The 24,445-nt window shown below is 36.5% G+C and overlaps 1 protein-coding gene across 1 annotated transcript in view; it reads right to left on the minus strand.

The window, feature by feature from the left end:
- The window catches only part of COL12A1 (collagen type XII alpha 1 chain), a 107,158-nt gene that overhangs the window by 78,947 nt on the left and 3,766 nt on the right, over positions 1-24,445 (minus strand). The window contains exons 2-12 of the mRNA XM_036249070.1: positions 21,674-21,790; positions 19,446-19,589; positions 18,941-19,000; positions 16,486-16,749; positions 16,144-16,308; positions 15,325-15,498; positions 13,030-13,320; positions 12,236-12,838; positions 10,590-10,862; positions 7,727-7,999; positions 4,928-5,200 (exon numbers count right to left, since the gene is read on the minus strand). Coding sequence (XP_036104963.1) covers positions 4,928-5,200; positions 7,727-7,999; positions 10,590-10,862; positions 12,236-12,838; positions 13,030-13,320; positions 15,325-15,498; positions 16,144-16,308; positions 16,486-16,749; positions 18,941-19,000; positions 19,446-19,589; positions 21,674-21,790 — 2,637 coding nt within the window. The remainder of the gene's footprint in view (positions 1-4,927; positions 5,201-7,726; positions 8,000-10,589; positions 10,863-12,235; positions 12,839-13,029; positions 13,321-15,324; positions 15,499-16,143; positions 16,309-16,485; positions 16,750-18,940; positions 19,001-19,445; positions 19,590-21,673; positions 21,791-24,445) is intronic.

Raw genomic sequence — 24,445 nt, forward strand, 5'->3', positions numbered from 1 at the left:
GCAAAGGTTCCCTCCTCTGAGTTCCTCCTCTCCCTCTGCCCCAAGATTTACAAATGTGAGTTTTATGAGGTTTGGGCTTGTTCAGGCTTTTTACCGAAGTGACATTGTTTTCAATAATATTTAATCTCATGATTCTGGATGACATGCCTGTGTTCTGTATATTACTTTTGTCTAATAATAGAATTCCTGGCAGTTGTTTCAAAGAAGTCATCTTCTACATAGAGGGTATGCCTTCATTTTTATCCCTTTGATTTCTTCTCGATAGTTTTTCTTCGGCTCTATTCTCCCCAGCATAGTACCAGTATAGGAATAAGAATGTTTTCTATCACGAATGTAAACATACAAAATTCATCAGTTTTTGACATTTTGATACTCAGCATTTCCACTGTGATTATAAAGCATATTAACATAAGTTCAAAAGACATTTTTCTCGTGCCTGCTTGCACGCAACTCCGTGCTGCTTCTGTGCGAAGTCATTCAGACAGGTGCATTTCTCATGATCTGAACATCCACAGGGGTTGATTTCTACTTTTTTCCGTGTATGAGGCCAAAGAACTAATGCCTCATTTAAGTAACTTTCCTACGTTTCCTTAGCCCTTTTCCATTTGCTTTCTGAAAAGCAAATCATCATCCAATTCAAATATAATTATAATACAAATTAGCCAATGATGATAACTGAAAAATTAATCATAATGAAATGAAACTGTATTTCATCTTATAGATTGTTCCAGCCAGCTTTCATTGAGTTTCACATACCACTTTAAAAATAGAAGTTAAATTGAAAATGTAATGTAAACCCTCTTCTAAATCAATTTGTCTTTTCCGTTAGAGCTCAACTCAAAAGTCATCCAACTTTCCATAGCAGAATACAGAAGACCTACTTCTGGATAATGTTCATGTGGAAACACACTTGATTTACAACCAATGAATTAGAGCCACCATTCAAAAGGACAAAGTTCACTGTTGATAAGCGAACTTAATTACTTTAAGCAATACATAGTTCTTCAAAACCTCTTAATAATTAAATCACTCGTCAACCTCAAAGCCTCTGACATTGCTCCCACAATTGTTACCTCTCTGATTTGATTTAGATTTTTTTCTGATGAGCCCTTAATTCGAAGAAAAGGAAATATGAATTACTGTTTGGTGATTGTGCTAGTTCCCTGGAAACGTCAGAGTAGTTATACCCAGAATGGATGATTTTTTTTCAAGTTATGAGATAGCAGTAAATCTAGGAAAACATAGAGGCCTTGTTTGGTCCATCTTGGAGAGGCCTCATGTTACTCAACATCTGCAAAAGAATTCCTTGATGTGCTAAAAACCTCATTGTAACAAAATGTCAGCTGAGTTAGCGTGGTGTGATGTACAGGAAGCCATTCATGTCTAGGACACTGGCTGGTTGCCATAGCAACCGAAACAAAGGCAATTCTGAAAAGTCATCTCTTCATAGCCAGAAAACAACACTCAAAAATAAAAAGAACCGTATTATTCCCAAATTGAAATTTTCATTCATCTGTGTTAAAACTCAATTAAAATGGGCATTATTCTTTTTGAGATTTATAAGAAGAGGTTTTCCTCTGTCTAAACACTAACAGTAACAAGTAAAAGTTCTACCAAACTTAAAGTGCATTTACATCTACAACAGTGTCTTAGTAAGCACATTAAATCTGCTTTAACAACAACAACAGGAGGGGAAAGAAAAAAAAAAAAAACAATGTAAATCAAACCCAATGGTTTGTGCTCAGATTCCTCTGAAGTTTGGATCTGAAATAGTAATAAACTCTGTCTTTGTGATTCTATTTCATACAGTGCTAGAGCCAACCATGAACTTCCCCAATGCCAATGCTAATAAATCTCCCTTCCAGGGACAGGGGAATTTTCTGATCATTGGCTGCATTTCAAGAAAGTACTAGGGAACATTTTCAAGTTAGGGATGATTGTAGACCACACTAAATATTTTTTTTTAATTCTTTCTGAATTGAATAGAATGCACTTCAGGCTATCTATAAAATTTTCAACCTACAGAATGCTCTTGCCCGCTGATCCATGCCTCTGGATGAAAGAAACATTCCTTCATGGTAGGCTCTTACCACCTCCTCTCCCAAGAGAAAAACAGATTAGAAAAACAGCAGCCCTCAAAAGCACTTGCCTGGCTTTGTTTCTGGGCTTTCCATCCCCTGCATTTACCATCATATCCTATTCCTGTATACGGTATGTGGATTTGGCTGAGTTAATACAATAAAATAAAATGGAATAACCAGGGGTAAAAATCTTCTATTATTTTAATTTAGTCACAACTATGCTTTCACATATTTGTCAAGTTTACCACACATAATGCAATGGGATAAATATGTTAATAAAATCAAGCTGGCAGATTTAATGTAATCCTTCACCATAATAAAGAGCTTGGTGTAAATGGGAAAAAATTTTATTTTGACAATTTAGTTATGAATTAACTATATTTTTAAAGAAAACTTGCAAACCACCTAGCTTGCCTCCTTCTCAGGAAATGAAAAAGCGTTAATTTTTAAAATGTATTTTAATACCTGTGTATCTCCCTTAGAGATAAATTTTTATCACATGCATGCCTGAGCAACACCCATACATGCATACAAGTTGGTAGGTTTTCTACACCACTTTTGCAAAGCTATAAAATTATAAACAATTTAACCATACACCTCATCTAGAAAAATCACAGCCCAGCAGAATGTGTTTGTTGTTAAATTAAAGTGCATGTTTTGTGTTTTCTAAAGTTTGTTTGTATATTATTCTTAGCAAAAAAAGTCGTAATTTTTAAAATGAAGATGATTTTGATGGAACATAAATTTTGTTGTCGTTGTTGTTAATCCTCACTGAGGATATTTTTCCATGGATTTTTGGAGAGAGTGGAAGAGAGGGAGGGAGGGGAAGAGAGAAACATCTATGTGAGAAAGAAGCATCAATTGGTTGCCTCCCACATGACCTGACTGGGGCTGGGAATCGAACCTACCACCCAGGTAAATGTCCTTGACCAGAATCTAACCCTCGACCCTTCAGTCTGCAGGCCAATGCTCTAACTGCTGAGCCAAACTGGCCAGGGTAAATATAATTTTTAAAGTAAGAAAATACAGAAGAATATCAGAAGATTAAAAGTTATAAGAAAAAGTAAAAAACTATTAAACTATTTCCAAGACATTCCTTATAAGGGATAAATTTCTACCAGTATAAATAATCTACAACTGTTCTGTAAAAAATAAAAACTTGAAAGTTTATCCTTAAAAATATCCTACAAAAAATCTATGTTGAAAGCCTCTGGAGAGCACATGAGAAAAAGAACTTCAACAGGTCAAAAGCAAAGGACAGACTTCTCAGAAATTCTGAATGTTGCTCCAGATATAAACATCACATGCTTTTATTGTTTGGATTATGTCTCTGTAATTAAGACAAATTCTAATTCTAGCTCTTATTATTTTCAAAACTTCAGTGTAGCCAATCAGTTATCTCTGAAATACTTACAAAAGTAAATACTGTTAGATATTGGGTCCAAAGTTAATATTATTTTTTCTTGATAAATTTATATACATACTATTTTATAGTTTCCATGAGTTCCATTTACATTCTCCCATTTTATCTCCCCAGGTCTGGTAGGAAGGGGGAATAATGCCCATTCCATCTTTCTAGATGGGTAAACTGCGGCTCAGAGGGGTTAAGGAATTATTTCAAGGTTGTATGACTAAGTAGCCAAACCAGGACTCTTCTGGTGGTAATCAGTGTTTTACACACAAGTATTTAATCTTTTGTTTAATACTCTTCAAGAAAGAAATTTCATGGATTCTTGAAATTAACTCTTGATCACTATTACAGATAGAATTCTGATTAGAATAATTTTTGTTTATTTGTTTTTAATTCTTGACTAAGTCTTGAACCTTTGACCAAAACTGCCCACTGTAGGCTTTGTCCCTGCTAATTAAAACAACTACAACCCTCCAAACTCTTGGATCCATCCAATTTGGTGGATATTTTGCCAAATATTATTGTGATTTCACATCATAAAGATAATTCAGATTAGATACTTCTTCCAATAACCGTTTTAATTAAGTCACCTAAAAGATGGTAATAACAAGAGAGAATGCTAAGCCTGATTTTTTATTTAGGCCCCCAGCCATGGTACTGACTCATCATTGTAACCATCCTCTGATACTTCTTTTTAGCATTCCATCCCATTCTCATTCTATATAAATTTATATTCTCTCTCTTGCATGGCTTACTTTGTAGTTGTGGTGAGTTAATTCTGAGCCACCATTATCTTTCAAAAGATCCTAAAAGATATGAAGCCTTTTGACAGTGTACTCTAGAGAACCAGAAAAACAGCTCCAGTCTTGTTGATGGTTCTTACTGAGCACTGCACTAATTTTGAACTTCCAACATGCCACTGAGTTTTAGAGGTCATTTGGAAAACAAACAAACAGAAACTTGCATTTTCAAATTTCTCAAGCTATTATGAATGCTTTCCTGCATGACGAATGAAAAGAGACTGAGAGTCAGAAAAGGGCTCCTATCTGCTCCTGGGTGACAGAGCAGCTATGTGACCTTGGGCTGTCCAAACCCGCTGCATCCACAGATGTTTCCCAAGTTGCTTTCCCACCCTGCGTGTTACATTCCTAGTCTCCACTTAACCAGCCCAATGCATTACAGACACACTTCTAGGGCCCCATCATGCACTCAGCGCCCCCACACACTTCTTCCGAGTCAACTTCAAGTTTTCAGTTGCTTCTATTCGATGTCTCTGAATAAGAGGCAGTTTTATAATTACTTATATTTCAATCCAAATTTCTTTTAAGAGAAAGGGTTGCACATTTCTAGATTTCATTCGCTGAAAACATTTCAAGCTTCCTAAATGCAATCACCAAGAAGCTGAGGGATCTCTATAAAGTATGACAGTATTTACCTTCAAGTGTTGTTCCTTCTCCAAAAAGGACATCGCCGGCCCCAGAAGCATACAAGGCTGTCACAGATAAGGCGTATTTTGTCCCTTCCTTTAATCCTCTCAGCACGGCCTTGGTTGTATCTCCCCTCACAGTGACCTCTTGAGTTTCACCTCCCGCCACCGGTGTGTAGGTGACGAGATACTGATTCACTTTTCCTGGTGCCGCACTCCAAGATAATTTCATAGATGATGTGGTAGGGTCGGAAACTCTTAAGTCTCTTGGGTTCCCTCTAACTTCATGTAAAAGAAAGCAAACATAAAAACTCATTAGTTAATAAAATGACTTGAAAACACTTTGTTGCTTTATATGCATATGAGTGTGTGAAATTAAATTTATATCCTGACTGTTGATTAGCCAACAGAGTTCAAGCACTTCTAAATTGGGTCCCACATGTTAGAGGAAACAAAGCAAAAGATATCCAATTCCTCTTCTGTGCTTACATGGTTAAAAATTGTCATGTAGGAATCTACCATGTAAAAAAAATGCAAGGTTTTCTCTAAAAGTGGAACAAAGCATTATAAAAGGTGTATATGTTAATTAGTATCACAATGTGGATTTTAACTCTTCTAAGAAATCTTCAATAGAAAAGGGTTTATTGCAATATGGTGCTACCTCAAGAAATTAAAAAATTGAACTTCCATTTGACCCAGTGATCCCACTGCTGGGAATATACCCTAAGAAGCCTGAAACACCAATCAGGAAGAATATATGTACCCCCATGTTCATAGCAGCACTATTTACAATAGCTAAGATCTGGAAACAGCCCAAGTGTCCACCAGTAGACGAATGGATAAAAAAGCTGTGGTACATATACACAATGGAGTATTATGCAGCGGTAAGAAAGAAAGATCTCTTATCCTTTGAGACGACATGGAGGGACCTGGAAAGTATTATCCTAAGTAAAAGAAGCCAAGCAGAAAAAGACAAATACCACATGATCTCACTTATATACGGAATATAATGAACATAACAGTCTGAGGAATACAGTAGACCCAGACACATGTAAGTAGGGCACAGACTGACATCCCTCAGAAGAGGGGATGGGGGGGTGGGGGAGTGGGAAGAGACAAACCACAGAACTTATATGCATGTATGCATGACCAATGGACATGGACAACTAAGCCGGGGACGGGGTGGAGGGGGGGGTGGGGGGGTGCCAATGGGGTAAAAAGGTAAAATATCTGTAACAAAAAATAAATAAAAATTCATAAAATAAAATAAAATAAAATAAAAAGGGTTTATTGGCGTAATGCTATGAACATCTAAATGTAACAAACAGGAAATACACTAAAGTGATAAAAATGATAAATGGTAAAAATAATGTTGTCCCTAAAAAAATATGTAAGAGAGGAAGGAGCCTAAAAGAGTTATAGCCTGGGGTAAAACTCAGGGGCTGCCCATCTCTTTGCAACTGTGTTTGGAGACTTTCCTAGTAGAGTGGCCGTGTCATCTCTGAAGGGTCTCAAGGTACCCAACTCTGTGATACTTTCCACTGAACACATAGCAGCCAGCCACTTTTACTCCAGAAAACATAAAGATCAAGAGTCACTGGGTCTTTTTATGATGTCCAGCACAAGAGCCCTAGGTCCCCAATAAGAAAGAGAAAAAGAGAAGCAGTGACTTCCCAAAGGGAAGAGAGGAGGGAGAAAGCCTGCGGAAAGACCAAGGCTTTGTGCAGGAAAGACCACCAGCTCAACTACGCCGGGAGGGAGGTAGTGAGCTAGAATGAATACTCCTTGTGAATATCTGCACAAGGACAACAAAGTCTGCAAGCTCAGATTCACCACTTATTAGCAACATGAGTTGGAGTTATTATTTAGTTTGCTTAGCCTCAATTTCCTTGTAAAACTGGAATAATAATAATAACTTCATAGACTTTACGCAGTTAAATGAGATAATATATGAAAAGCTCTTTAAACGGAACCTGATACACATACGTGTTCAATAACAGTTCATTATTACTAATACGTTGTTATTATTGTTATATATTTTTTTTAAATTTTAAATAGGGAATAAGCCTTGGCTGGTTTGGCTCAGCTGTTAGAGCGTCGGCCCACAGACCAAAGAGTTGAGGGCTCACTTCCTGGTCAAGGGCACATACCTCGGTTGCAGGTTTGATCCCCAGCTCTGGTAGGGGTCCTGCAGGAGGCAGCCAATCCATGTGTTTCTCTCACATTGATGTCTCTCTCTCTCTCTCTCTCTTTCTCTCTCCCTTCCCCCTCCTGCTCTATCTAGAGATCAGAGAAGAATATCCTCAGGTGAGGATATAAAAAATAAAATAAATAAAAATAGGGAATAAAATGAAAATTATGAATGCCTTCTCAATGAATAATATTAAATATTAATAATTGGCCACAAATATCAGAATCTATCCGGGGAGCCAAATCGCACCATTTAAGTAAAAACAGGTTAGTATTTTTAAATCTTTCTGAGGAAATACTGAATAACCTGTTTCGATGGTACTTAGCAGTTTGATTGTCAATCCCTACTCATCCTTAAATTTATACTAAAATATTTGATAATAGTTTAAAAGAGTATTTAGACCATACCACAGCATTCAAGTTCTACTGACACAAATAAATGCTGTCATGAGAAAGTCAGAAATGTGAATAACTCAGATCTAAAAGGACTACAGTTTAAAACACCCAGATGGTTGAGACCAGGTGTCTCAGGGCTTATAGTATCTGGACAGTTGTCCAAAGTCTCTCCTGCAGCCTAAGATTTCAGTTGTTACCACGTGGTCAGCATATTTCCTCTACCTTCTTCAGTGGCTGCGTTTCCAGTCAGCGGAGAGCCGGGTCCTGAGGCATATTCAGGAATCACAGAGACTTCATATTTTGTGTCTGGAGTCAGGTTCTCCAAGGTTCTCCTCCTTTGGTTGGCGGGAGTGGTAACTTCTTTGCTTTCTCTACCACCAACTGGCCTGTATATAATTCGATACCTTAAAACTCTCCCTGGAGCCTGAGTCCAGGTGATTTTAAAGCTATCTGTAGTCTCATCTGTCACTTTTAGGTTTCGAGGTGCTCCTTTTACTGAAATTAAAATTTTAAAAAGTTGAATGATTTTATATGAAAAATATAAAACTAGTTTTTAATCACTAAACTATAGCATTGCTCTAAACAAAGTCATGAGCAGTTTTTTGCTAACCATCCTGGTTACTGTATTCTTTAACCAGACATCAACTAGATTCCGAAACAGCAAACAAATACAATATCCAGAAACAGATCAAGCGCTGTTAACTTTTTAATCAGATAAAGAGGTATATATAATAGTAAACCTTTAGAATCATAAATACTCTATTAAATGGTAAATTCATGTTGACATAAAGTTCAAAAATCAAAACAATTTGTTTCTCCAAATATAAGTAATCAAGGCTTTCACTTTTACCAGATTTTCTCAGGAAAGTAGGAAGATAATACCTAACACCCAGGTCTACCACATTCATCCACTTGAATGAACTGTCTTATCCGGTCAGTCCCACAACTAACTTTATCTGTGCTGTCATTTGACTTGGAGAATAATTAGACCATACATGTTGGACCAAACACATTATAGGTACTTAATGAATGCTAATTAGACCTAAATCTTGTTGTTAACTGCAATGTGGGTAACATTCATAGACTTTCAGTCTTAAACAAAATTTTGATTAAACTTAAATGAGAACATCTTTTGGCTTTGTGTTTAGTAAACAGGCTTAAGTGACCTATTTGTTTGACAGGAAAACCGCCCACACAGACAACACATTCGGAAAATGAACTAAAGAGTGTTGTCTTCCCAATCCACTGGGGTGAAACCACAGTGTAACATGCCTTCATGCACCTCATACATAATTAAAAGTTTATATAAGTATCCAACACGTAAAAGAGAAAGCAATTTTATCTCTCAAGAAAAAAAAAAGCAGTGGCTGTTGGCAAACTTGCACTCATGATTCATTTTATATGACAAGAAAAAAGACTAAATTAATTTCCAAAACTGAGGCAGTAATCTGATGGGTTTGAATACTAGTTCTGAAGCTTAATGGATGTGTTCTGAGCCTCAGATTACCCCACAGTAAACATGTAACTACCTAGTGGTATTGTTGTGGTTGAATGAGATAGTCCATGGAACTCAATTATCAAATACCTGACACTTGTCTAAAGTTCAATAACTGCTAGTTTAATAAAGGCATTGCATTCAAAATGTTCTTATTGGCTATAGAATATTTAAATCTCAGATTTCGCTACAGACAAATAGAACTGGAAAGGCATTACCAAACTCTACTGTGGTAGCCCAATGATCAAAACCTAGAGTGCATATGAATGTAGTTACCTCTACTCAAAAACCCTTCAGACTAAAATTTCTCCTTGAGGCATATTTCCATCCCATCCCAAAGAGCTAAAGAGCAAGGGCTGGGTTCAAGAAGTAGTGTAGATATTACAGAAAAATCATCAGAAAGTCACAAATATCTATGGATGGACTTCATGTGCTTTCCCTGTCAGCAAATAGTTCTTTGTAACTACCTTAAATTCCTCATTGTACTGTTTCAGCCTCTTCTCTTATCCCCAATAAAAATAGAGAACAATTGACATCTCTTGTAATAGTCACTATATTTATCTTAAAGAGTAATGGCCTGGTCTTAGTCCTCCTAACCAGGTTCAGTGGTCCCTTTTACGTGTCAAATGTAGTGAAATGTATCAGAAAGTATTTGACTCTACCGAGCCAAGAGAACACGTCTAAACAAACAATGCTTAAAACATTTAGTAAAATTTGTACACTCGTGTTCTTAGCAGCTTTGTTTACAATAGCAAAAACGTGGAAGCAATCCAAGTATCTATCATGGGTGAATGAATAAACAAATCGTGAATGTACATCCAATGGAGCATCATTCAGCCAAAAGAAGAAAGGATATTCTGACACACGCTGCAACATGGATAAACCTTGAGGACATTATGCTAAGTGAAATAAGCCAGGCACAAAAGGACAAATACTGTATGATTATTCTATTCATGTGAAGTACCCAAAGTAGTCAAATCCACAGAAACAGAAAGTAGAATAGTGGTTGCCAGGGGCAGGGGGATGGGGAAAAGTGGGATATGGGGATTTTATTGTTTAGTGGGTACAAAGTTTCAATTTTGCAATATAAAAAAAAATTCTGGAGATGGATGGTGGTGATAGAAGGACAGCAATATAAATGCCACTAAATGTACACTTAAAAATGGTCAAAATGATAAATCTTATATTACACAAATTTTACCACAATTAAAAAAAGAAAGCATTTGGTAATATATATTCATCGTCAGCTCCATAGATAAAGCAAGGTGGTTTCAGAAGTATTTGAAAATGAGACTTGAAACATGGGGCAGAAAATGCTTGGCTAAGCAGTATTTCAAGAGTTAATTCCATAATTATTAACAGTTCTCTATGTCTCTTAACCTCAACTTCACCAAAGTAAATCTATGGTTTTTATTTAAAAGTTTTTTTCTCTTATTAAAAAGATTTATGAATAGCTGTATTTTAAAGATGCTGACTCTCACAAAGGCATTCACAGTTCTGAACTATAAAGCAGATGGTTATTTCAAATGGTAACTCTGTTCTACAATAAATTGCTAGTTTTTGGAAAACAGGGCAGAAACCCCATCACACCTTCTTCGGTGGTCTCCTCTCCAGCCAAGGGTATGCTGAAGCCATCCTCATACTCTGCAGTCACATTGACCAAGTACAGGGTCTCTGGCTTCAAGTTGTTGAGAACGACGCTGGTGCTTGACTTTGGCTCCACCACCGTAACCTCATCCTCCCCAGTAGCTTCTTTGTAGGTGATGCGGTAGGACAAAACATTTTCTCCAGCGGGTGACCAGTTTGTTTTAAAACTGTAAGAAGTCACCTCAGAAAAGCTAAGATCCTTTGGAGGCACATAAGCTAATAAAAATAAAAATAGAAAAAGGAGGACATAGTTTAAAATAAAGCAAAAATAGACTTAATGACTACATGTTCCTGAAATGGTTCATAGTCGTTTGCCAGAAGAGTAGACATTGAGGCCAATGTACTAAGAAAATATTCCACGCATGACCACTAAGAGATGACCTCTCACAGCCCTACAAGGAGGTCCTAATCATGTGTCTTGACCATTCATAATACTAAGTTATATTGTTTAAATTACTAATTAAAATTGAATTTGAATATTGAGCTTCTTAAGACAAAGCAGTAATGCAATGGTCCTGCCACAATTAGGATTTTATTTTTTTATTTTTTTTATCCTCACTCGGGGACATTTTTCCATTTTTTATTCAGATAGAGCAGGAGGGAGAGAGAGCAAGAGAGAGAGAAAAACATCTACGTGAAAAGGACACATCGAGTGGCTGCCACCCTCACAACCCAACCAGAGCCGGGGACAAACTGCAACTGAGGTACATGTTCTTAGTGGGAACTGAACCCAGGTCTCTCTGAACCTCAGACCGACGCTCTAACCACTGAGCAAAACAGGCCAGGGCCACAGTTAGGATTTTAAATAGTAACAGACCTAAAACGAACCATCAAAATGTTTCCATTCATCCATGGCAATCATATACTAACTTTGGTGGTATGCAGTTTATTTCAAAGTAATAATTAAGGAATTTTTCCTAGCAAAAGAATATTTGTTAAACTAAAACATAAGAGGAGACCATCAATGTTTAAGGCACACAGCCTGTCCTCGGAGAGAGAAACTGGAGAGATGAGAATGTGAAATTTTGACCAAACAAAGCAGCACATGTGAACGCCAAATGACTGAAAGTGATGTTATATCACTAGAACAATTAAGAAAGGCTTGATGAAAGAAAGGAATTTGGACAAACAAAAAAAAGAAGGGGGGCGAGGAGGGATGGGGAAGTCCAGATATAAAGAATGACATGCAAAAATGGTCCTGGAAAGGGGATGCATAACATAAATTAAAGGTCCAAGACTATGTTTTTTGCCCTTGATTCAAAGGACATAGCTCAGCATCCAGCACATACCAGACACTCAATTAATGGTTATTGAATCGGATATGATAAATAGGCGTGATAAAGCTGGTTCCTAGCCCTGCTTGAAGATCTAGTAGGATCAGAAACATCTCATGACTCTACAAAGCAAAAGTGTCTAGGCGAAAGTCATATCTCAGAGTTAAATAAATGAACTCTGACAGTTTTCAATAACACAGGAAAGTTACTTTTTCCTATATATAAAAAGAATTGAAGACACATATCATCTACAATTTTAAAACCAAAATTTTTTTTTAATGAAGAGATAAGGTTTACTCTACAAATACTACTAACCTTTTTTCTTTATAGCTGCCAATTCTTGCTCAATTCTAAGGCAGATGGACTGTGTAAGTTCAAACGATATCCTCTGAAAAGCATCAAAATCTTCCACTGTGAACACATGGGTCTCAGCAGGAGGAGAGGCAATTGCTTCTAATTCGGAGCGAACAGCATCTTTCACACCAACTGCAAAGATTTCAACATCTGAATTCCTTAGTTTTATAGCAGGATCTCTGAAAGCATCTGAAGATTTGCCATCAGTGATAAGAATCATGACCTTTGGTACGTTGCTTCTTGAACCCTTGCTCGGCACAAATATTTTCTCTCTGACATAAGTCATTGCTTTCCCAGTGTTCGTAGATCCTCCTCTGTAGGGGAAGGTGTTTATTGCTTCAATTATATCTTCAACTTTGGTGAATTTTTCCAAGGTGAACTCAGTATGAGGATCCCGGCTGTACTGGACAAGGCTTATCTGGACCCTATTTGGTGAAATCTCAAAACTTTTTATGAGAACTTCCAAAAAGGCTCTAACTTTAACAAAGTTGGCAATCCCGATGCTATAGGAACCATCAACCAAAAACACAATATCGGCTTTTATATCCACACCACGTGAGCATTCTGTAAAAAGAAAGAAAGCCAAATAAAGTGTAACATGTATGAATCACTCATTAAATGACAGCTCTCGCATTTTCTTCTTTAAAACAAAACTATTGCAAATATGTTGTTGAAAACTAAGTCTGAATCAGTAAAACATTGTATAAACCGGACCTTCACATATTCCAAACCCGGTGATCGGCCTATTAACTTACCCACTTGAACTTTCATTGGCTGTGTCTTCTCCATTATTGAAACAGGCTCACTGGATGTCAGTCCCTTCATGGCAGAAACACTGATCTGGTACTCGGTGTCCGCCGAGAGGTCGCGAACACTGAGTGTGGTCGTCTGAGGCCCCACGCTCAGAGCATGCTGTCGGCTTCCAGTGGTCATTGGGATAAGAAGGACTTTATAGCCAGTCACTGGGCTAGGAGATGGAGTCCAACTTAGCTTGATGTATTTTGACGAAACTTCCGTGGCAACCAAATTTGAGGGAGGGTCAATAACTAAAAAGTAACAAGCAGAGCAGTGGTTTAAAATAGTCGGATGCAAATTAGGTCTTTAGGTTTGGACCTTTAATTCTCCTTAATCAAATTAATCATGAATATATCAGGAACAATTGCCCAACCCCAATCCTCCACTTCCACCTGTACCCAGCAAACCAAAAGAGACTCCGAGCCATGTTTTCATCAGGAAGCCAAGAAGTGTAGGGGAAAAGGAAGACCTTGGAAGAAATTAATCACAGGACATCTGATGCCTGATTCTTCTCTGGGACCAAGACTTCCATTCTGGTTTCAGTATTTTACTCATTGCCTTTATTGGCAGGTTTCAAAGTAGGTACTTGATAAATATTTGTTAAATCAATGACTTACTCAAGTCTTCAGAAAGTGTTTCTCTTTTAATAAGACGATGAGAATAAAAATATAATCTTTAAAAGACACTTCATGGTATGCCAAGGGTAGATAAAGAATTCAGCAAGTTCAAAGTGACAGGTTTTTATAAATTTAAACAGTTTTACTCCCACTTATTTCAAAGTAAGAAAAATAGTTCAACAATGTCCATATGCCACTGACGAGAGGTAAAACCACGGTTCATCACATGCAAACTGACATTGAAATCTAAAGAAGTCCTGTCCTCACTCAGTGTGGGACACTGTCAGGTACTTAACAGAAAACATAAAATACTTCAAGATAGTTCAGATTAAATCTTCTAAACTGGACATCTGTCAATGGAATCAATTTCCCAGAAGATATGTTTATGTCAGCCTGCAAGAAGTAGACGATAAAAGCACAAGTTCACTCATCATCGCTTCAAAGAGGCCATCAGATGTAGCGCATAAAAATGATAACTGAAGAAGTAAGAAATCGTGGGAGGGAAGCAATGGATGTGCCAACTGGAAATCTGGCCAAATCTTTTGAGTGATTCAGAGACAGTACAGGGAACAGAAGTTGTGGGCAAATTCCAGCAAGCGAGAGAAGGCCATGAGCAACACCTGGGACGTGGCGTGCACCCCATTGCGGGGGGTAGTTCAAACAGTGGCAGAACAAAAGGTTGGCCTCCCCTGGTACATGCACCCCAGTGAAGATGAAGAGGAATTAGGATGCTTAGAAGGTTGAGTAAAGAGAGTTTAACTATAGAGAAGTGGGACAGAGGCTGGATTTTGTACTAATACTGATCAAAAGGGTCAAACATTAGGCAGTTAAAGCAAAGAAAAAGATCCAGAGCCTATGCAGTAATGAGAAGGAGCTCTGAAACAGAATTAGTGCCAATGAACACTGCCAAAACATTTGGGGTTTGGAGATTAAAGGGTTTATGTAATTGAAGATGTGGCTATTTAGAACTTATCTTTAATCACTTGTCAATTCTCAGGCTAAGAGAAGAACAATCATGGGAACTATGACTTTTTAAAGCCCAAAAGAATGGTTATGAAATGTCTTCTCTTTCCCCAATGTATTCGGAAACAATGGCTTATAAAAATGGGAAAATTCTCCAGATATGGGAGGATCAAACTGACTGATTTTGAAACAGTCTTAAAGCTTTGAAAACATGATGCAGAGTGTGATGACGGAAAACCCGTTTCCTCCAGCATTTAATAGAAACAATATTGTTTGTTTAAGTTGCAGAATGTTTAAATTAATGTCTCCCCAGACTGTCACTGTTTGAATCAGCATGTGCGAGAGTTAAAGCAAGTACCCAAATAACATGATTATGGGCCAACGTGTACACAATGGTCTTAGAGAAAAAGAGCAAGTCAAACTTGTCCAAAAAAGATTTTTAAGAACTTGACAATGAAAGAAATATTGTATCACTTAATGTTCCACTGAGGGGAAAAAACAGTGCAAATGATATTAACAAGTTAAGTAACTAAAAAACAATACAAGTGGAGCACCCAGAGACCCACTGGAGGATATGGTTGAGTAAGCGTGTCTCCTCCTGGATTCCTGTAAGGCTATAAATGCTGTCGAATGATGGAAAAGGCTAACACCTAGAACACCCAACAATCCACTCACCTTCTTCTCCACTAACCAATTCACCCAGTTGTTCATCAACACCTGAGCACACCTGGGAGATGATCTCATTCTGAATATCCACAATCGCATCAAAGTTGGCCACATTGAAAACATGACTTAGGGAAGGTGTGGAGGCGATTAGTTTGAGTTCTTTTGCATCTGCAGCTTTAATGCCTTAAAAACAAAGGGGAAAGGGAAATGTGCTGAGTTGGGAAAGGTCTTTGTTTTCTCAGTCTTTCACAAGGGGAGGCATTTTAAAATCCTCCGTCAGTCATAAACCAGAATCGCTTTGCTTCGTAACGAATGTGCGACTGTTCAAATGACAAAGACATGTTATAATTTCACATAAAGCAGCCAGCCAGAGATGAAAACGAATGGTTAGTAAAACAGAGTGGGCCCTCATCTGAACCATGCCATCATTTGTCCCTGCCATCTGTAAAGATAATACTTTTTTCTTCCAGAGTCCTGAATGAGCTGGATGGAACCCTCTAAATTCTTGAAGTATTACATAATATAGGAAACATAAAAAACACTTAATGATAATACAAGGAGGATCTTTATTAGAATCATTGGCCCAGCATTCTTTGAAAAGCAGACGGCTGGCAAAGAGCGTGAATACCACCTCACTAACGCATATGCTGAGGGAGTTGCGTGAGAAATAGACAAACTGAATTTTCACTCAAAGGTGGCATGGTTTAATACTACCTTATAAGATGCAATAACATTTAACAGTGTCCTTCCCTGAGGAGTCAACCCTTCATCGTCCTAAGCATTAACTATTGACAAGTTCTAAAATGCAAATAACCGAACTTGACCTACCCAAAGAGAAAACTTCAACCCCGATACTGCGAAGCTCTCTCGCTGGAATTTCCACTTCGTCCTGTGATTTGCCATCCGTGATAATAATCGCCACTTTAGGAAAGCCAACTCTCGCTCCAGCAGATTCCGTGAAAGTATTTTTAATTAAGTAATCAATGGCATCCCCTGAAATGAAAAGAAACACTCTATTTATTCACCCTGCACTCCGCAATTTTGCCCAAGTCAAAAACTATGTGATTAATTTCAAGATTATTTAACCTGTGATCATTGTGCAATGCTTCACTTCATTCCCAAACTGGTCTTTCATTTATTTTCCACAATAACAAAATTTGTAAAACATACCTGTCATTGTGTTGCCACCTTTGTATGGGATTGTTTTAATTGCCGCGAGGAGCTCATCCCTTTGGTAGTACTGGTTTAAGTTAAACTCAGTCCTGGTATCCGAGCTGTACTGAATGACTCCCACCCTCGTCTTCTCTTCCCCAATGTCAAAAGCTGACACGAGAGCAGCAATAAAGTCTAAAATGTACTTGAAATTATTCCTTCCCACACTCCATGAGCCATCCACGAGGAACACTAAATCAGTCCAGGCACTGACAGAGCATTCTGAAACACATTTGAGATATTTTTTAAGTATGCATTATTAAATCTATCCATCATAAAAGGAATACAAACTAACACTGCAAAAATGTTGGCTCCTTAAATCATTTTGTCCACTAGAATATATTCACATTGGTCTTCACTGACAACTGACATGCACACGAGAATATAAAATTTTACTTGCACACATAGAAGCATTTTCAGTGCCTTCATGAAGATGCATTTATGGAACTAACAGCCTATAAATTGCTAAATAAGACATGCAAGAAGAGATAGATGACCTACTCTCCGAGAGCATGTGACCCTAGTATTTATGCTATCAAACTATCTATTTTTATAGATTGTATTCTCACTTCTCTTTTCTCCAAGTAAAAATCATGTAAATATCTGGGAGATATAAAAAATAAATGTAAGCAAGGTGTTTTTACTCCTTGGTATTTACCAATAAATAAATAGAAAAAAATTGCTGTACCATTCCAGCAAATGAAGTAGAGTTAAAGAAATAAGCAAATCTTTTAATATTATCTTGCATTTTATAATATAATTGTGTAAAGGTTGCAACGGGTTGATGTTGGGGGGGGTGGTTAATAAACTCTAACAGAAGTAAAAACAAGCATAAATAGGATGCAAGATAGCCAGAATATCTTGTTATCCTAATTATCAATGTATTTAAATTTGATAACTAAAACCTACTTTTACTAAACAAAGAGTGGGGAGAAGCATTTTAATTCAAAAGCAAAAATGCACATGGTATCCTTAAATTACTAAAATGCAATGGCTCGCTTTTACAACTCTCTGTGGTCAGGGGAACAGGTTGGTTTTCATGAAAATCTGTATTTGAAAGGCAGCACTGAGTGAATTTTCTGAAGATGTTTTTGTCCTTGCGGTCAGTTGGTGGGTAATAAAAAAAGTATTTGCCTAGGAAGAGGAGGACAGGGTCCTGGAAAATTTCGCAAGCAGAATACAAGTCGCATGCCCAAATAATTTTTGCACACAATTTAATGGGCAAACTTTAAACTTTTAAGTCTACTGAAAAGTCAACATTTGGCATAAATGCTTTGATGTAAAATAAATATTGATGATTCAGGGGAAATATTAGCATTGTAACTGCATACTTCATTTCAGTTTATTAGACATCAGGAAGAATGATAAACAGTGGTCTAGAATGAAAATTTCCAGATAAAGGAGATTTTGTGTTCATAATCTTTTTGTGTTTTGTTTTGTTTTTATTCTCACTCGAGGACATTTTTTCATTTTTTGTTGTTCAGATAGAGTGGGAGGAAGAGAGAGAGAGAGAGACATCGACATGAAAGGGACACATCAAGTGGTTGCCACCCGCACAACCCAACCAGGGCAGGGGACAAACTGCAACTGAGATACATGCCCTTAGCGGGAACCGAACCTGGGTCTCTCTGGACCACAGGCCGACGCTCTAACCGCTGAGCCAAACTGGCCAGGGCAGTGTTCATAAACTTTTTATTGTCCCCTGGGTCATATATCCCACTTTTACAAGGTAACAAAATTAGAAGTCCAAGAAACCCCTTAGAGTCCCATCCCACTAAGTCAGACAAAGCAGTATAAGAAAAAAGGAAGCTAGAACCTACAAAACCTAGACTAAATAAAATTGCTTTCATTTGATTACAAATGCACCAACGTACCAGTTATGTCTCATAGAGATTCTGGAAAGGCTACAACTGCCATCAACTGAGGTCATGAGAATACCCTCCACATGAGCATAACATACACACAGACCTGGTAATATATTTTCATGGCAAGCGAATTGCTTAAAACACTATGGGGGCATCTCCCTTCTGTTCCAGCCTTATATTTCTCATATATCCCTAAGCTGCCACCTATTTCTATTAGTCTGTCTTTGAGATAGGAGTTAAGTCCAGTGATGAGGTTTGTTTTCCACGTACTGCCAAAATCATGCAGGAAAACTTGGACACACACAAATTCAAAAGACTCCCAGTAAAAATAACATTTAGTAAATAGAGTAAAAACTTAGCTAGAAAGTCAAAACATAGATATTATAACTGCTTTGTCATACATTACAATGACATTGTCTGTATTTCTAGATAAAGTTTATAGAAAGTAATATACAAATGAGATCAGACTATGTATCTAACTGAAACGTCTCCATATTACATTTATGATTTCTACAAATCCAAGCAAAAATATTAAGGAAAATACCTACTTTGTATCTCTGGTTTTCCAGGTTTCTTCTCCCCAGGCTTCATCGGACCACCTGTTTGAACTGAATCAAAACTTGATTGTTACAAAAGGAGATGAACCCATACAAATATTTCCTAAAAATAAATTAAATACATTGTCTTTCAAATGTATGGTCCATGCCTAGCAGGTCATAGAGTACAGGCAAATAATCGTTTCCTTGCAATTAAATTATTCTTAGTGCGTTTTAGATATATTTCAAAAAGACATTAATGTTGTTGCCTGGCAAACTTTAATGTTTTTAATAGTTTTCATTCATAACATTCCTGATGATTGAAGAGACCAGGATTATAAATCAGGAATGCATTATTTATGTCTACTAATAACTAGGATCATAAAAATGACTGTTCTAGGAAGAAAAATTAATACTGATATAAATTAACTCTGCATGATAATGGATTAAATGTGGAAGCCAGAAAAATCTTCTTCAAAAAAGTAAAAGAATGAAAGTACTTTATATGTGTGCTTACTTGTTAGTTGGCCTATAACTGGTACACTTTCTTCTACTTCATCATATGAAGTGATTGTCACCACATACTCTATTTCAGGTATAAGGTCTGATAATAATGTTTCAGTGGTACTAGCTGCAAGGGTAAATTCTTTCGTTGGCCCATCTGGAAATATAGAAAGGAAAATATGAATGCAACAAAACATTTTTACGTATAACACAATATAATGTAATTCCCAGATACACTCAAAGTCTGAAAAATTTAATGTATATCATTTTTTCAGAACATTCAAACGTTATGTTTTATTGTTCTTCAAAACCAAAAACTTTGAATTCTAGAAATTCAATAAATAAACCTGTTACAAGCACATTCAATATTTGTTTGGAGACTCAAGGATTGCTCTAGATTAAAGATATACCAGAACAGCAAACCAGAAACCTCTTATTATTTTGGAAGACTAATGAGTTAAGTATGATAGATAACAAAATATTGTTAAAAATGAGATATAACGTAGGAAAATAAGTTAACATTAAATTATGCACTAGAAGTGAGCAGAGAAAGAGGGGGAAAAAAGGGATGAAAATCAGCTCCAGGGAAATAAACCCCGTAGGCTCAAGTCAACTTCTACTGGGAAACAATTAATGTGGAACCAGTACATCCTCCACACTCAGGTGGGTGCACACCTTAATGGGTAACCACACTTCTGAATTCACTAAGTAGCCATTGCATCAAGGTACAGTGTTCCTAGTGTTTACTTACATAGTAACAATGTTTAGCTTTCACCACACTTCTGAATTCACTAAGTAGCCATTGCATCAAGGTACAGTGTACCTAGTGTTTACTTACATATTAACAATGTTTAGCTTTCCTTCTAGATTATGCTAAATTTCAAATCAATCAGGAAACACTACGGGTTAAGTGCCTGTTAAGATTTTTAATTATATTAAAATGTATATATATTAAAATTTCATCAAAACATAAATAATCAAAAGAGGTAACAGATGTAATAGAACTCTGAGAAGTGCTCCTGGTTCACAAGTAGAACATTGCAGAACCACCAGGGCCCCCGTGGGACAAGACCCCAGGGCTCCGCTGTGTTGGCTAGTCCTAGCGCCAGCTTGGGGAATAGCGGAGTCAGTGATTTACAACATCTGAAGATCGAATGGACTCTTATTCAACTGCTTTTCTGGTTTGGAATACGTGAGTTAGTTGATTACAAATATATATGGGAAGAAAAGATTCAAAGAATGAAAAATAAATTCTTGACCCCTTTTTAAGTTCTCAGATCATATACAAAAAAACAGTTTCCCAATTCCCTGATACATCATCATTTAAAATCATTGGTATTTTTAAAAGCCATAAATAAACACAGCTCTGGTAATAATTAATGTTGATATCATCCATCTCTACCGTCAGCCTGTCAAGACTTCTTCCTACCACTTGGTCAGTGTTAGTGGAAATGGTGATTTTCCCATTTCATGTTAGAACCAAAAGTTAATCAACAGAGATTTGTTTGCCACACTTGGACAACATTATGAACACTAAATATAACTCTTCAGAACAACCAAAGCCATTTTATTTTTCAGACTTCTAGCCTATGATCCACAGAATCCACATAACCAGAGTAAATTCTTATCTTTGGTCATAGTAGTTCACCATTATCCTAGAATAATGTTTCCCGAGTATGGAAGTATGTATAACAACGCACCTCATCACTTGACACTTTGCATGTTGAAAATATTAAATAATTCAAGAATAATGTCAAGAAGTGAAAATTCTATTATATAAAATCAAAGACTCAGTTAAAGCGTTGGCCTGCAGTCCAGAGAGACCCAGGTTCGGTTCCCGCCAAGGGCACGTACCTCCGTTGCAGTTTGTTCCCGGCTCTGATTGGGTCATGCAGGAGGCAGCCACTCAATGTGTCCCTTTCAGGTCGATATTTCTCTCTCTCTCTCTCCCTCTCTCTTCCTCCCACTCTATCTGAATAAAAAATGTCCTTGGGTGAGGATAAAAAAAAAAGTACATTTTTTAATAACAACAGCTTAGCACAGCAAACCATGTTAATAAAGCTCAACACTATAAAAATATAACAGTGAGTGCTTGGCTGCAAATCTGGAGACCTGAGTCCATCAAATTTCTGATGGCTAAATCTTGCAGGTTTTCTAAATCTCAGTCTCCTCGTAATAAAATGAAAAGGGGAAAGAAGACTGTATTATATTATCTTTGATGTTCCTAAAAATAAAACTTACCTGTAGTAGGATCCACTGTTATTCTGTAACCCACAATGGGATCAGCTGGTCTTGCCCATGACATATGAACAGTATTCTCATCTATAATTTTAAAATTCAAGTCTGAAGGTGGGTCAACTGCAAAAGAGAGAGTTGATATCAGTTACATTTTCCAATTTCAGAAAACGGTCAATTTAATAAGAATTGTGTGAGCAAAGCTTACTAAATTGTCTTTGCATAAATTTGTTTCCAACAAATATAAAAGATATCTTGTTGGATAAGAATAAAATTAAAAGCTGACAAGATATGACAAAACATCAGAGAGTATACATATTACAGAAGACAGCACAAAACACTTTTGATTCTTGAGTTGCTAGGTCATCCAAGAATGGCCAGCAAAATCAAGCATAATAGAAACATATTTGGATACAAGTACATACAAGTACAATGAGATCACATATAATAACCACATATGCAAACAATTCACATAACAATTAAAAGAATTTCAATACATGCTGAGTGCATTTTGAATAAGCATGCCATATCACAACCTGCTTACAACCATAGAAGTTCATTTAGAACACTGACATAATACTTTTTTCCATAATGTGGAAAAAAAATCAATGATGTTTTTGGTTCATTCTCTGCATCGAAGTCTTGCTATTAATTTTTGTTTGATAAATCTGAATCTGTGGCAGAGATGAAACTAAATTTTAATGAAAAGAAGAAATCACGGGAAATTTAGCAGTTATGTTTCACAAGGAAATATACATTTAATGTATATTCATATAAACAAATATTCAAATAGTAATGATGTTAATAATTTATAAATATATAAAGAGTGATATACAGATGTTTAGAAAAGGAATATTCTGCCTGTTTACACCAATTTGCTGTATGTTTGCAAGGTGTAAACCAACACTGTTCTCTTCCTTTGCAGCAGGTATACTCCATACTAGAAATGGCATTTTAAATTAAAATGCCAGTATGGTCCTCTACAAAACAATGGTTAATTATGAAAAGACAACATCAATGTATATTTATGGACATTTATTTACAGAACTTAAAGAAAACAGTGAAGAAGGATCAGCGATCTGGAGACATGACTGCGCAAAAAAACTTGGAGAAGTCAATGAAAGGAATAATCGAAAAGTACAGAAAGAAATAGTTTACATACAAAACTGTACAGCATCATGCATGTGTCAATGAAATGTTGACTTGTTTTTAGTTTCCCACAATGAACAAAAGCCTCCATGTACAATAGTCATTACACAAAGACGTTTCAGAAATATTTTATAATGATATTCTCTCTGCAATGTTCATGCCTCATCATGCAGCATTGTACTGACTCACTGTCAGTGCATGGTCAATGCATTACAAATTATTACTCTTAAAGCAGGCCAACAAAGTAAGAAGACTTTCAGCCATACTCTTCTTAAAGTGTTTAAGTCTGAAAGTATTCCTTGTGAGTCAGAATTTTTGAGAGATTAAAATCTCTGTAAATTTTCACAGAGGTCAATTGAAATACAGCAGTAGCTTTGAGACATGAGTCATAGAATTTAACTGGGGTTAGCAATTTATGTAATATTAATATGTTTTAATGGAAATAAAACAAATTAAGCAAACATTTGCTTTAATAAACTGCTGCTTACAACTGTAGGAGATGACTTTTTATTTTTATTGGATACACTAGTAATGGAACAAATGTTATTTTCTTACTATCCATACACAGGCAGTGAGATTAGACTATTAATCTACATGCATAGTTTAATTATTCAACATTCTGCTGTCTGTAACCATATTGAGAGATTCAGCTGTCATCATCACTTAGTATAACAAGCATGCAACAAATGTTAATAGGACAATAGCTATTAAGAATATCATTATAAAATATTGTTCCAGTAGCAATGGCTCAGGACAAATTTAATGCAAAGGCAGACACAACTGGCCTGAGCATGCTTTGAATAAACCAGTACATGGAAAAACAGTACCACCAACCTTGTAAGGAAATTGACCTCAAGCAGCAGACATTAGGTTAAAACTTGTTGATTTCCAAATGACCAGGATTCCAGAAAAACTGAAAAATTGACTGTTGGGAAAAGTCTTTAACATTTCAGAGGAATTTAAGGTGTTCATAGAAACTCAGATGTGGTACTTAGGAGTCAAAAGTAGGAAAAGTGGCCAACCAGCACACGTACAACAGACAGCCCACTCTGCTTGTCTTCTTGCCACTTTCATCACACATAGAGCCTTTCGGGATTGCCATGTTATTTATACGGTTTTGGTTTGTTTCATTTAAAAAAAAAGATAACAAAGTAGGTAAGAGTATAGACCCCTATCAACAATGCAAAATATATTCTCATTAATTTTGAAAATCTTTTCTTTTACATAAAAATAACTCACAACTGTCCTTGTATTGTCTATAGCAGCATCCTGTGTTCCCTAAAACATTTTATAATTGTCTGTTTTTCTTATAACAACCCAGCATAGCAGGCTTTATTATCCCAGTGTCATAGATCAGTCAATGAAATGAAGGGATTAACACAGATGATAAGCTGCAAAACTTTGATCCGATGGCCTGACTCAGCATATACAATGTTCTTCCATACTGAATTAAACGTAAAGAATAAAAAATATTCGAGTAAAAGATTAACTTTAAAAATCAATATTTACACATAGTTAACTATTAGTATATACATACATATTTCTCTACTCTATAAAAAAAACATTATTTGATGCCTGTTCAATAATAAATATGTGATACTCAGATATCTCCAATTCAGATACAGATAG

Source organism: Molossus molossus, unplaced genomic scaffold (assembly GCF_014108415.1).
Source record: "Molossus molossus isolate mMolMol1 unplaced genomic scaffold, mMolMol1.p scaffold_m16_p_8, whole genome shotgun sequence".
Lineage (NCBI taxonomy): Eukaryota > Metazoa > Chordata > Mammalia > Chiroptera > Molossidae > Molossus > Molossus molossus.